At 32.1% G+C, this 12691-nt stretch overlaps 4 protein-coding genes across 4 annotated transcripts; all 4 read left to right on the top strand.

Moving 5' to 3' along the window:
• The first annotated feature begins 1394 nt into the window (after positions 1-1394).
• Positions 1395-2094, top strand: LOC145619173 (pathogenesis-related protein PRB1-3-like). Its single transcript, XM_081673804.1, has one exon. It carries the CDS (start codon positions 1458-1460, stop codon positions 1950-1952), a length of 495 nt encoding a protein of 164 aa, XP_081529930.1. The 5' UTR covers positions 1395-1457; the 3' UTR covers positions 1953-2094.
• A 2736-nt stretch (positions 2095-4830) lies between these two features.
• Positions 4831-5640, top strand: LOC145619412 (pathogenesis-related protein PR-1 type-like). Its single transcript, XM_081674096.1, has one exon. The coding sequence runs from the start codon at positions 4892-4894 to the stop codon at positions 5372-5374; it is 483 nt and encodes a 160-aa protein (XP_081530222.1). The 5' UTR covers positions 4831-4891; the 3' UTR covers positions 5375-5640.
• Positions 5641-9313: 3673 nt separating this feature from the next.
• On the top strand, positions 9314-9841 carry LOC145620198 (pathogenesis-related protein PRB1-3-like). Its single transcript, XM_081674830.1, has one exon. It carries the CDS (start codon positions 9347-9349, stop codon positions 9839-9841), a length of 495 nt encoding a protein of 164 aa, XP_081530956.1. The 5' UTR covers positions 9314-9346.
• A 2278-nt stretch (positions 9842-12119) lies between these two features.
• Positions 12120-12635, top strand: LOC145620174 (pathogenesis-related protein 1A-like). Its single transcript, XM_081674806.1, has one exon. It carries the CDS (start codon positions 12120-12122, stop codon positions 12633-12635), a length of 516 nt encoding a protein of 171 aa, XP_081530932.1.
• The last annotated feature ends 56 nt before the right edge of the window (positions 12636-12691 follow it).

Below are 12691 nucleotides of genomic sequence, written 5' to 3'. Positions count from 1 at the left end.
GTATGTGGCCGGTCTAAAATTTCAAATTTTTATGACACTACATGTTGATAATTAGAGATAGACATTTACAATTAACTATGCAAATTAACAAATGTGATAAAATAATTGTGTCATTTTATCTATAATGGAGGAAATTTATTTAAAAGCAAGAAATGTTAGAGAAGAGTTAGGAATAAGAATATAGTACAAGTGAGTAAAAATGGGTTCCATGAGATGATAAAAGATAAGACTTTTTGTGAGAAACTACCTAGTAAAACCAAAATTTTATATGAAACTACCTAATAAAAAGAATGTTGTAAGAAATTGCCTAATAAAAGGTAAAATGTTGTAAAATACTGCCTATGGCCGGATTTCTTTCGTTGACCAAACTTTTTGGCGTTGACCCACCTCTAAACACCACTACACAATAATAGAAGGACACCACCTATATATAACTAGATAAAATCCTTAGTAAGAGTATGTATATATTTAATCAAACTAGAATATCTAACTATAGGAGAAGAGAACAATATATAAATTTTTGTATTAAAATAATTACGAAATTAATTATATAAGTATTCTATTATCTTAATTGTAGACAAAAGGAGTAATTGGGAAAAGAAAAATGCACATCCAATTGAATAGCATATATACACATGCATAACTTTCACATGACGGCTACACTACGTTATAGCCTCTTTTAAAGAAAAGTATTGCTCTTATAGCAGCAGCCATATCTATTTCAATCCAGCTGATAATATCATTTTGGCAAAATTTTTTACATTAATTGTGTACTATTCAACGGGAATAATTATCAATCATATCGTTTTCCTATATTAATGTCAATTAGTACTATTAAGATGTGACCATATATAGTAGGATCACTTCAATTCCCTTTGGAAAAAAAAAAAAAAAATTGAACAATTTCCTTTATATATTTTATTAATAATTTATTTTTATTTATATTTATTTATTTATTTATTTATTAATTTTTTTTTTTTTGAAAGAAAGATAGAGCTCATATTAATTAGAAAAATCCAACTCCGCCAAAGTGACTATACTTTAATTTTTTGACGTAATAATTTGATCTCAAAATGCCTATTAATAAATAACTACTGTAATAAACTTCCTTTATACACCTATTAATAAATTACTACTGTAATAGTTTGATTTTTTGACGTAAAATAATTTCATCTCAAAATTGATTAAAAAAAAAAATTGCACAAATTTCTTTGTATGTATACCACAAGAAATACTTATCTAGACTAAATTAAACGGTTTGAATTATCATCCATAATAAGTTAAAAGTCTAGGAAGTTTGCATAATTTTCCAGGCACTAGCCTAACTTTGGCTTAGCTCTAAATATTCAATAGAAATTTCAAAAGCCTCCCACTATAAAATCCCCTAACTCATGCACATATAATTCATCCCAAGTAACAATAACCTCTTTGTTACATTAAAAAAAAAATAATAAAAAATGAATATGCCCAAAAACCTTGCAATATTTTTATGCTTTATCATAGTAACCCTAGCACTTGGCCAAATATGCCATGCACAAAATTCACCACAAGATTATGTTAATGCCCACAATGCAGCTAGGGCTGCAGTGGGTGTTGGAAGCATACAATGGGATGACCAAGTGGCGGCGTACGCGCAACAATACGCCAACCAAAGAATGGCTGATTGTGCTTTGCAACATTCTGGTGGGAAATATGGAGAAAATATTGCCGAAGGTGGCGGTGACTTCACCGGCACAGATGCAGTAAAACTGTGGGTGAGTGAGAAGGCCAATTACGACTATAATACCAATACTTGTGCTTCTGGTAAGGTTTGTGGACATTATACTCAAGTGGTTTGGCGTAACTCGGTTCGTCTTGGTTGTGCTAGGGTTCAATGTCAAAATAATGGCTGGTTTTTCGTTACTTGCAACTATGATCCACCGGGCAATTTTGTAGGCCAGAAACCTTACTAGAGTTTTTACTAAAGCTTGATGCATGTGAACCAGATAAATAATTATGTACGTATTTCAGCTCACTAGAGCATTGATGATATTCAATAAGAAGCTATTATATATGCTGAATTAATAAATATATCTAAAGTTTTCTTATGTGAGACATGTTGATTAAATAGATCGAGAAATAATTATATAAAATTACAGTCACATTCTGAATTAAGTGTCACATACACTTAAAAGAATTAAAAATAGAGAGAGTATATGTTCTAAGATTTGTACATGTTGAGTTAATGTATGTATCATTTCAAACTTTTGTCAGCCTTAACCATAAAAACGTAGCCAAATGCAAAATAGTGACTTAGCACTAAAACGTGTACCATTGCTTCAACTAGAATCAATAGTTTTTATAATTTACCAATTGAATCGATCAAAGATGTCAAATATACATTATAGCTTCTCTGTTGACATTATTACTGAATTGAATAGAAAATCCAAAATGAATTAATCTTAAATACGGGCTAATTTAAAGGAGTACTTATATCGGAAAATAAGGATTGCATACGATAGCATCCAAAATTTCACCCATTTAGTAATTCAAGAACCAATTAGTGAAAAGAAGGCATTGCACGTCCCTTGAAATAGCATATATAGAGGTGTCAATTCGGATAACCGGATGGAGTTTGGGTCGGGTCTGTTCGGGTCGGGTCTGCTCGGGTCGGATATGTTCGGATCAAAATTATCCTTTTAACTCGGATCGGGTCGGATCGGGTCAAATTCGGGTCGGGTCAAATTCGGGTCATGGTCTATCGAGTCCGGGTCGGATATGGGTCGGGTCAACTCCAGATCGGTTCACTTTCGGTTCGGATAATTTTGGATCGAGTTCAAAACGGGTTTAACCGGATAACTTCGGGTCGGATGAACATGGGTCGGGTTGATTTCGGTTCGGTCAAGTTCGGTTTAATTAAGATAAGGTTGATCCGTTGATTCATTAATTGGTCAGTTTCGATTCAATTCCTTTTTGTGTTTGGCTGGATTTTGGTCGATCTGACCAAATTCATATCCAAATAAGGTTATTTTTAATCTAGAGATATTATTGAGTTTTTACCTTATTATTGGTTCGATATGATTATTAATTATGAAGCACGAAGTTTTAGTTTTCTCATTTGATCAAGTTATGTATAATTTTTATCTTAAAGGAAAATTGAGATTGAATAATTATCGATAACTTATCATACCTATATAAGTGAGACCGAGCTAGTGATATATTGATGAGTAATAATAGTTACATATGGTGATATATACAAAATAGAATATCAGTTTTTTAAGGTTATTACAAGGTTACAACTCTTCATCAATTGTACAATCTTGCGAGGTTATGAGTTCTGTACTATTAGTTTAGTTTATTACTAATTCAATTTGTATAAGATATTTGTTATGGTTGTTAGAATTACTTTATTACTAATTCAATTTTTATATTAAAAACTTGACATTATACATAGTGATAGTTAATTGTTACTATGTACATTCTTTTTATTTAAGCATAAATTATTGCATAGGTATGTAGTGTGTATATAACCGTACGATGTATAATGCCTATAATTCTAGGATAATGCACAGTCGTAGAGGAAGTAGTAATGAAGGAAATGTTATGTATTTGTAAATGCATAACAACAATTAAAATATTCTAAAAACACATGGTAAAGAGAGAAAAAAGGAGAGAGATAGGAAGAGAGAGCTCTTTATATGGACCCCACCTACTTTTTGGTTAGATTGTCTCACTTGATGGGTTTGTAGTAAACTTAAGACTCTAGACTATTTCTTTGTAGTAAAAAAGTTAACTTATTAATAATTAGTAAATATATAGTATAAGAACTTGACTAAAAAGGTCAATAATCAATTATGGTCGGGTTAAATTCGAATCGGGTAAAAATCAAATCGAGTTAAAATCGGGTCGGGTTAATAACAGTTCGGGTCAAAACAGATCGGATCTGATCGGTTATTTGTCGGGTCAATTTCGGATCGGGTTGAGCTCGGGTCGGGTCAAATCGGTTCGGTTGGAGTTCAGGGCGGGTCAAATCGGATTCGGGTTGAGTTCAGGTCGGATCAAATCGGTGCCGGGTTAAGTTCAGATCGGGTCAAGTTCGGATTCGGGTTGAGTTCGGTTCGGTTACAGATCGGGTTTGGGTCTTGAATTTCTCGGATCAAATCGGTTCGGTTACAGTTCGAAACGGATAATTTTTTTCGGGTCGGTTCGGGTTTGACACCTCTAAGCATATATGCATAGCGTCAGCACACAACGTTTATTTGTTTGTGTGACTTGTATAAATTAATTTGAGAAGTACTGGTACTTGTTATTCTTATAGCATTTACCATATCCTTTTCATTATCTCACAAATTATATTTGGGACGAAGCTTTTATTAACTGTACTAATATTTACTACGTCAATCATAGAAAACTCTACACATATTAATATCTCAATAACTAATTAGCCTACGTTCGCAATCGTACAATACATCTTAGCTTGCACATTACTAGCAACAATAATAAAATTATCTACCATCATTTTTACTCCAATAAGATGACATAGTAGTGCATTTATGGCAATGAATTGAATTCGAACAGGTTTGTAGCTAGGGAAGATTATAAAGTATGGCTGAGCTGATGTAGACGAGATTTAATCTCAAATATTAATTTTCTCAAGACTTAAGTGGCTAAATGGCGTGGATAAGATTAAAAGTTTGGAATAGATGGAATTTTATTAATTAATTGTTTGTACATTTTCTTGATGCTTGTCATTCTCAAACTTTGAATATTCTACCTGTGAAAATAATGCCGCCAACCAATTACAAAGAAATTTAAGCATCTCCCCCCTATAAAAAACCCCCATAAACCATACACTACTCATCAAAAATAACTTATCATCAACTCTTTATTATAAGTTAACAACCCTAAAAAAATGTTGTCCAAAAACCTAATATTTTCTTGCTTCATTTTTGCAACCCTAGCCCTGTGCCATGCACAAAATTCACCACAAGACTATGTTAACGCCCACAATGCGGCTAGGGCCGCAGTGGGTGTTGGAAACATACAATGGGATAACCGAGTGGCGGAATACGCCCAACAATATGCCAACCAAAGGAAAGGTGATTGTGCTTTGCGACACTCCGGTAGTAGGCAGTATGGGGAGAATATTGCCACCGGTAGTGGTGCTTTTTTGACTGGCACAGCCGCGGTAAAGTTGTGGGTGGATGAGAAAGCCGATTATAACTATAATTCCAATACTTGTGCTCCTAATAAGGTGTGTGGACATTATACTCAAGTGGTTTGGCGTAACTCGGTTCGTCTAGGATGTGCTAGGGTTCAATGTAATAATGGAGGTTATTTCGTTACTTGTAACTATGATCCTCCAGGCAATTGGGTAGGCCAGAAACCTTACTAAGCTTTTCGATCATCGAGAAAATTTACGACTAATTCTCAATATGAGAACAACCTTGGAAAAAAATAATAATAATAATAATATATCTCTTTTAAACCTTTCGTTTAACTTCTTGTTGTAATAAAGAGTGAATTGGAATAAGCTCACTAGATCCTTTTTAGTGATATTCACTTAATTATATATATGTGGTGCTCTATATTATTATGTATGTTAGGTTTGTTAAGAGAGAAACAAATAAATAAATGAAATGTATACTTAATTTTTAGTTACATTATTGCATGTTGTATACCCTTGAAGTCATTTACGCATGTATGTAATCGTATATTTCACGTATTTAAATAATGAAGACCTTCTAAAAGTTTGTACCAAGCTAGCCAGAAATACTTAAATAATCCAAAAAATATAAATTGATTGATCAGAATCCGCGTCCCTTTTTTTTTTTTTTTTTTGAAAGAACAGAATCCGTCGTCCCTAGCTTTCAACCTCATACTCAATAAATTAGATTATGTATGTATTTTAGCTCACTAAGTATTGTTTATGCATGTGAAGATTAATCTGAAGGATAGCTTCTCGATAAGAATATCCTTTCGTTAATAACAAAAAATCCTTTTTGTTTCGACCTCAAAAAAAAAAAAAAAAAAAAAAAAAAAAAAAAAAAATTTGTTTTGTACTGTAGTTTTGGTTTTTTTTTTAAAAGTTAGGTAAGTCTTCTCTCAAGACTGTACCCTAACTTATCTAAAGAAATAAAAATAGAAAAACATTAGGGTCAAAGTTTACATAGCCTGAAATTTGATGACCTATAGCTGCAACATAATCTGCTGCACGATTAGCTTCTCGATACACATGGCAAGAAGAAACAACCTCAAAGTGAGTCAACAACTTCTTGATGTCATTCAATAGCAATTGAATTTTCCAAGGACAACGTCCTTTATCCTGCAAAATATTTATAATTAAAAGGTTATCACCTTTAATAAAAAGTTTTCGTATATTATGTTCAACAACTAAGAGAAGACTGTTACGGAGAGCTGTAGCTTCTGCAATAATAGGAGTCGAGGTACCAAGATTATAAGCACGACTAACAACATTATTTCCTGTATAATCTCTAATAGCAACTCCGGCTGATCCAAACTTATTACAAACAGAACCATCAAAATTAATTTTGAAAACACCAGGGGCAGGAGGGGACCAAGCTACTTGGATGGTTTTATGGTAAAGAGGAGAATGGGTCTTGGGAACAATGTCATTAAAAGAATCAAGATGAGAACGAATATTCCATTCTGTAAATATTTTGAAAGCTCTAGAATAAATACTCATAATAGTAGAGGGGATACGATTAAAAATAAGAGCATTACGACCTTTCCATATACTCCATAAAGAAACAATAATCTTTTTTACAGGAAGGTTAACATTATGACGAATGTCCCGAAAAAGAGTAAGGAGATTCGGGGTATTAACTTGAGTTCCCATCCAACGACTAACGATATCTGCATCCCAATACTGTGTAATAAATGGACAATTTTAGAAACAGATAATTTTAGAAACAGATGATCCTGTGTTTCAGCATGTGAATTACAAAAGGGGCAAATATGAGGGACATTAATATTACGGTAAATCAAATTATTTGTAGTTGGAAGACCATTAAGTTGCAGTTGCCAAATAAATATCTTTAGTTTTGGAGCAATATCAAATCCAAGAAAATTCCGTTTTGTACTGCAGTTGGAAAAATGCAACCTATATATATATTCTTAACCAATCAAATTACTGCTAGTAGCTCGCTCAACCAATCAAAAGTTTGTAATAGTTTGATCCTGTTAATTTATTAAGCATATATAAAAATAAATAAGTAAATAAATCTGATAATGATGCCTTCTTGACTAGCCTGTTCAGCTATTGAAAGGGCCTTATGGAAGTCATGCATGCATCTAGAAAACGTGTAACTTGGGGAAAGAATATATATTTGTTACCCGTTTTCTAATTTTATTTTTTTTTCCACAAATCTTCTACTCATATTCTACAGAATGTTAGGGAGAATCTATTGCAATTAAGTAGCCGCCTCATCATTTAGTTATTTTACCACGACAAATGAATATAAAAAAATTAAATTAAAAAGAATTTTGATGTAACAAGTAAACAATTTAATCAAAGGTTTGAATTTCATTTTGTAGTTGTCATTCTTGGTAGTTTTCAATTAACTCATAGTTTGTAAATGTTTATAATTTGTTTTATTGATCAAAGTCTTTTAGGCCGCGCTAGTTGAATTGAAAATTTACAATTTTATCTAAATTAATGAGACTAAATATAGGTGGGGTAAATGTGGATAAAATGACTATGGGATGAAATTTTCAAACAGTCAAACACCTTCAAGTAGAAAATGTATTCTTAGTTCTTACTAGTAATGGTTTTTTTTTTTTTTTTTTTTTTTTAAACACATCTATAGTCCATATTTTTCCACAGATATGTGGTCAACACACTCATCACAAACTTTCAATATCATACGACAGTTTTGGGTCATTATTATAACAAAAGACTTCTTCTTTTTCTATTTACTTACAAAACACAATTTAACACTAACTTTAATGATGAAGATATATATTAGACTTGGTAAATGAACAAATTAATTGTTTTTTTTTTATTTACAACCGATATTAGAAAAAAGCGTTTAAGTTATTAGATTTCAAAGCTTAGTTGTATACTTATTTTTTTTTTAATCACTTCTTTAAATTACATTCTAAGAAGATATATGTGTTACATATATAATTTGTATACTAGTATATAAAAGAACAAATAAGAGGAAATAATATATATTTTTAAAATTTGGCCTCGAAAAAATAAACATAGCTCTTAGCTCTTGGGGGTATGTACTATAAGAAACTACGGCGGAGTAAAAAGGAAAATATTAAGGATAGATTAACATTAGTTATACCGATTTGTGTGAGATATTGTAATGAATTTCCATCTTTATTCCATTATAAAAAGTATAGTTAACGCCCATATGTAGCCCTTAGGGTTAATATATATATTAAGACCTACCCTTAAAAAAATACATAACTACTTATAACGGAAGTTTCATCATTCTATGTAATGCTTGTTCATTAAATTTTATCAAAGATTTAAAGCTAAATAAATTTAATTTCTACTCTATACCACATATTCACGACATTCCCCCTTCACAGTCAAAGCTCATAAAAATCAACTACACCTATTCCACATATCTCTAATACTCGTAATAAACTATAGGTTTTTGTAATTAGTACTCCGTAATTAATTTGTAAATGTATATGTGTGTATAATATAATTTCAAATATGGAGTACTATTCTTAATTAAATCCTTAATAACGAACAATTTATAATAATTACATACTGTGTAACAAGCAAAGGTTGTTAATTTAATTCATACCGCAGAACGAAATTGAAGTATATTTGTTTCCATGATTTTCCTTTAATTAGTTTGCAGTGTCTCCTTGAATTGATCATTCCCTAGACGGCTAGACTCCATTCATAGTGCATACCTTATAATCGAAGCATTCATGGAATACCTTAAGTACAAATTAAGGATTAAATTGACTGCAAGTGGTTAGCCTATCAAATGTGCCAAATAATGAAGCAACATATAAAATAGTAGAGTACGTAGTAATAAATTTGGATATTTTCCATATTTACTTATAGATTTGCGGTGCATGTGTGCGTAACTTTATCTTATTTTATGTGATTTTCTATATTTGATAAAATTTAGTTCAAGTTGGTTCATTGGATTTGATGCATTGGATCAATCTTATCAACTAATTTACCGAATTGAGGAGTACAATATAGGTAAAGGGTTAAATAATTAACAAGTAGTGTTTGACTATCAACTTATCTACGCCAATTTACCTTTTTCTAGCTATAAAAACCTTACATCACATACATAATTTTATCACAAACATCTTATCAATATACTAAATCTTGATTTGATAAATATTTTTTTAACAACTCAAAATGAATTTTTCAAAAACCTCCGCATATGTTACATGCTTCATTGTCGTAACCCTAGCCCTTGCTCAAAAATGTCGTGCACAAAGTTTACCACAAGACTATGTCAACTCCCACAATTCTGCTAGGACCGCGGTGGGTGTTGTGAACATACAATGGAATACCACATTGGCTACCTATGCCCAAAATTATGCCAACCAAAGGATCGCCGATTGTGCTATGCAACACTCAGGTGGACCTTATGGAGAAAACATCGCGGCAGGTAGTAGTGCATCTTTGACTGGCACGGCTGCAGTACAACTATGGGTGAATGAGAAGGTCAATTATGACTATTACTCCAATACTTGTGCTCCTAACAAGGTTTGTGGACATTATACTCAGGTTGTTTGGAGTAATTCGGTTCAACTTGGATGTGCTAGGGTTCAATGTAATAACGGTTGGTATTTTGTTACTTGTAACTATTATCCTCGAGGTAATTACATTGGCCAGAAACCTTACTAAACTTACAACGGAGCTTGTTCTATTCTACCAATCAGTGAGTTTATCTCACTAGAATATGTGGTACTAAGCTATTTATTAATTAGCTCACTAGAGCATTATATATGTAACGCTTGTTGAGAGAAAATTTAAATTAAATAAGCATACTTGATATACATGTACTAGCTACTTGGATTCATTCATCAAGTCAAGTTGAATTTATTACTGTTGTAAGAACCTGATTTATAATTAATCAATTTTAATTACGACTATGTATGTGTTTGTCTCTTCCAAGATTTGTCATTGTAGGTGTGTTGCTTTGTTACAATTAATTTCAATACTGATCATTTCTTACGTGCACATTTGTCAAAAATTCTGTGTGTACTGTCATAATCTGCCATTGCATGGTCATTCATAGTATATATAAGTTAGTAACTTAATTAGTATGCTTAGTTTAATCTTTGCTCAATTGGTGACTTATACTTAACCAAATATTAATTCATTGTAAAAGACACACTTAATTTGTAAGTAACTCTAATTATCAAATCAAAGTAAAGAGGCTGATAAGTTATTTTCATATCTATCCAACCTTATCCTCCGTGCCTTTCATTGATCCTTTGTCTTGTATTAGCTTACGTGTATGATGAGCTCTTGCAAACTGTTCATTGATTCTAGAAAATGAAATGACATGAAAAATAATCAACAACATACTGTTTTGCACGTACTTCATACAATTTATAACACTAATAAAATAATTTCAGAGAATGTTTAATTAAAATATACAACCACCTGATATTTTTGTATGTACCTGATTGTATAATTCAACGTTGTATATATCACGTACCCCATAAAAGGGGTGTCTATGTTAAAGATGTATCTTCATCCAACATTCCCCATCTATGATAATATGTGTTTGTATATATCACTCCATTAAAGGTGCACTTATTTAACATTTTATTACTGTTGGAAGACCAGCTCAACCAAAAGCTTAAGCTTATAGTTGAGGCTCAAGAATATGTTTTATATTCTATCACTCCCCCTCACATGAAAGGCCCTTCGGGCTTGAAATATGGATGCAACACAAGCCCACCCATGTCTGGTGCGAATTAATTCCACTTTAAAGGAGGGGTGGATGAGATTCGAACCCGTGACCTTTGTGTCACGTTGACTCTTAATACCATGTTAGAGGACTAACTCAACTAAAAGCTTAAACTGATGGTTAAGGCCCAAAAATGTGTTTTATACTCTATCAATTACTCATTTTAAAATCTTAATATGAATAAAAAAATATCGAATGAACAAATTAAAGAACCACCATTGTGTACACTTACCTCTACATGCACCCATGTGTACGTTGTATATAAAAGATGGTATTTTTACTTAATTAATCGATCTAATTTTTGCAAAAAATGATTCATATAGGTACCCTAGTGAGCCTAGTGGCTAACTATAAAAAGTTACTCTAGCTAATTAATAAAAGCTACTTTAGCAAATCAATTTGATTTAATTAAAATGTATAGTATCTATCAACTTGTATCATTCTAAGAAAACAATTTTCACAACTTAATTGGCTTTTTTTTTTCGGAGCGTGTATAAACCATTAAACCTGCTATTACACGAAGTAAAATGCGATGGGCAAAAAAAACTTAGCATGAATAATATTCTATATACATTAGCATTCCATGCATTATCAGAGACTAAACAATATAAGTATTTTAACCATGCAAAAAGTTATTATATCATGAATCCCAAGCAACTTTCTTTTTTTTAAATGAAAATAAACGGACCAAAAAAAAAAAAAAAAAAAAAAAAACCATTGATTTTCACCGTATATATATAGTTTGTGGATTTGGTGTGGTTATAATGTTGCATGTAAAGAGATACTTGTATAAAATAGAAGTAAAAAAATTATAGATTTTAAATAATGATTTACTCCATATATTATAGAACTAATACATCTACAAAAAAGAAAACTAGGTAGATCGATTGTTAGAGATATGATCTAACATTGATCCATCGTAGTTAATAATTTAGAGCGGCCAGCAATCAAGTTAATCAATCATAATAAATTTAGAATCTGTCACGGATCCTTGCACTATAATATTATTTCTCGTGTGACTTACATGATGCCGATTGCCGACTAACCATATTGCCATAATATTTGATCTATTGATGCTACCCTTGCAAAGAAACTTACCTACTACTTATTCAATCTCTCTATAAAAATCTATGTCATCTTAAGCAAATTTCCATCAGTTTCATTTTCTTTTGAGGCAAAAATAAAACCTCTAATAATATGAAAATGAATTCACTCAAAAACCTTGCATCATTTTCATGTTTTATTTTTGTAACCCTAGCCCTTGCCAATATTTGTCATGCACAAAATTCACCACAAGACTATGTTAACGCCCACAATGCAGCTAGGGCCGCGGTGGGTGTTGGTAATATACAATGGGATGACCAATTGGCCGCATATGCCCAACAATATGCCAACCAAAGGAGAGGTGATTGCGCTATGCGCCATTCTAGTGGGCCATACGGCGAGAACCTAGCCGCTGGTAGCGGGTCTTTCATGACCGGCACAGCTGCGGTAAAACTGTGGGTGGATGAGAATGTTAATTATGACTATAATTCCAATACTTGTGCTCCTGGTGAGGTATGTGAGCATTACACTCAAGTGGTTTGGCGTAATTCAGTTCGTGTTGGATGTGCTAGGGTTCAATGTAACAACGGTTGGTTTTTTGTTACTTGCAACTATGATCCACCGGGTAATTGGGCTGACCAAAGACCTTACTTAACATCTGATCAAACTTTTTAAATTAATCGCGGTCATGTGATTAATCAAGGATTTGGTGATAATCAATAAAGGAAGAT

The sequence above is a fragment of the Chenopodium album genome, chromosome 27 (assembly GCF_948465745.1).
Source record: "Chenopodium album chromosome 27, dcCheAlbu1.1, whole genome shotgun sequence".
In the NCBI taxonomy this organism is placed as follows: domain Eukaryota; kingdom Viridiplantae; phylum Streptophyta; class Magnoliopsida; order Caryophyllales; family Amaranthaceae; genus Chenopodium; species Chenopodium album.
The sequence above is the reverse complement of the archived record's forward strand: the minus strand, read 5'-3'. Positions and strand labels throughout refer to the sequence as shown.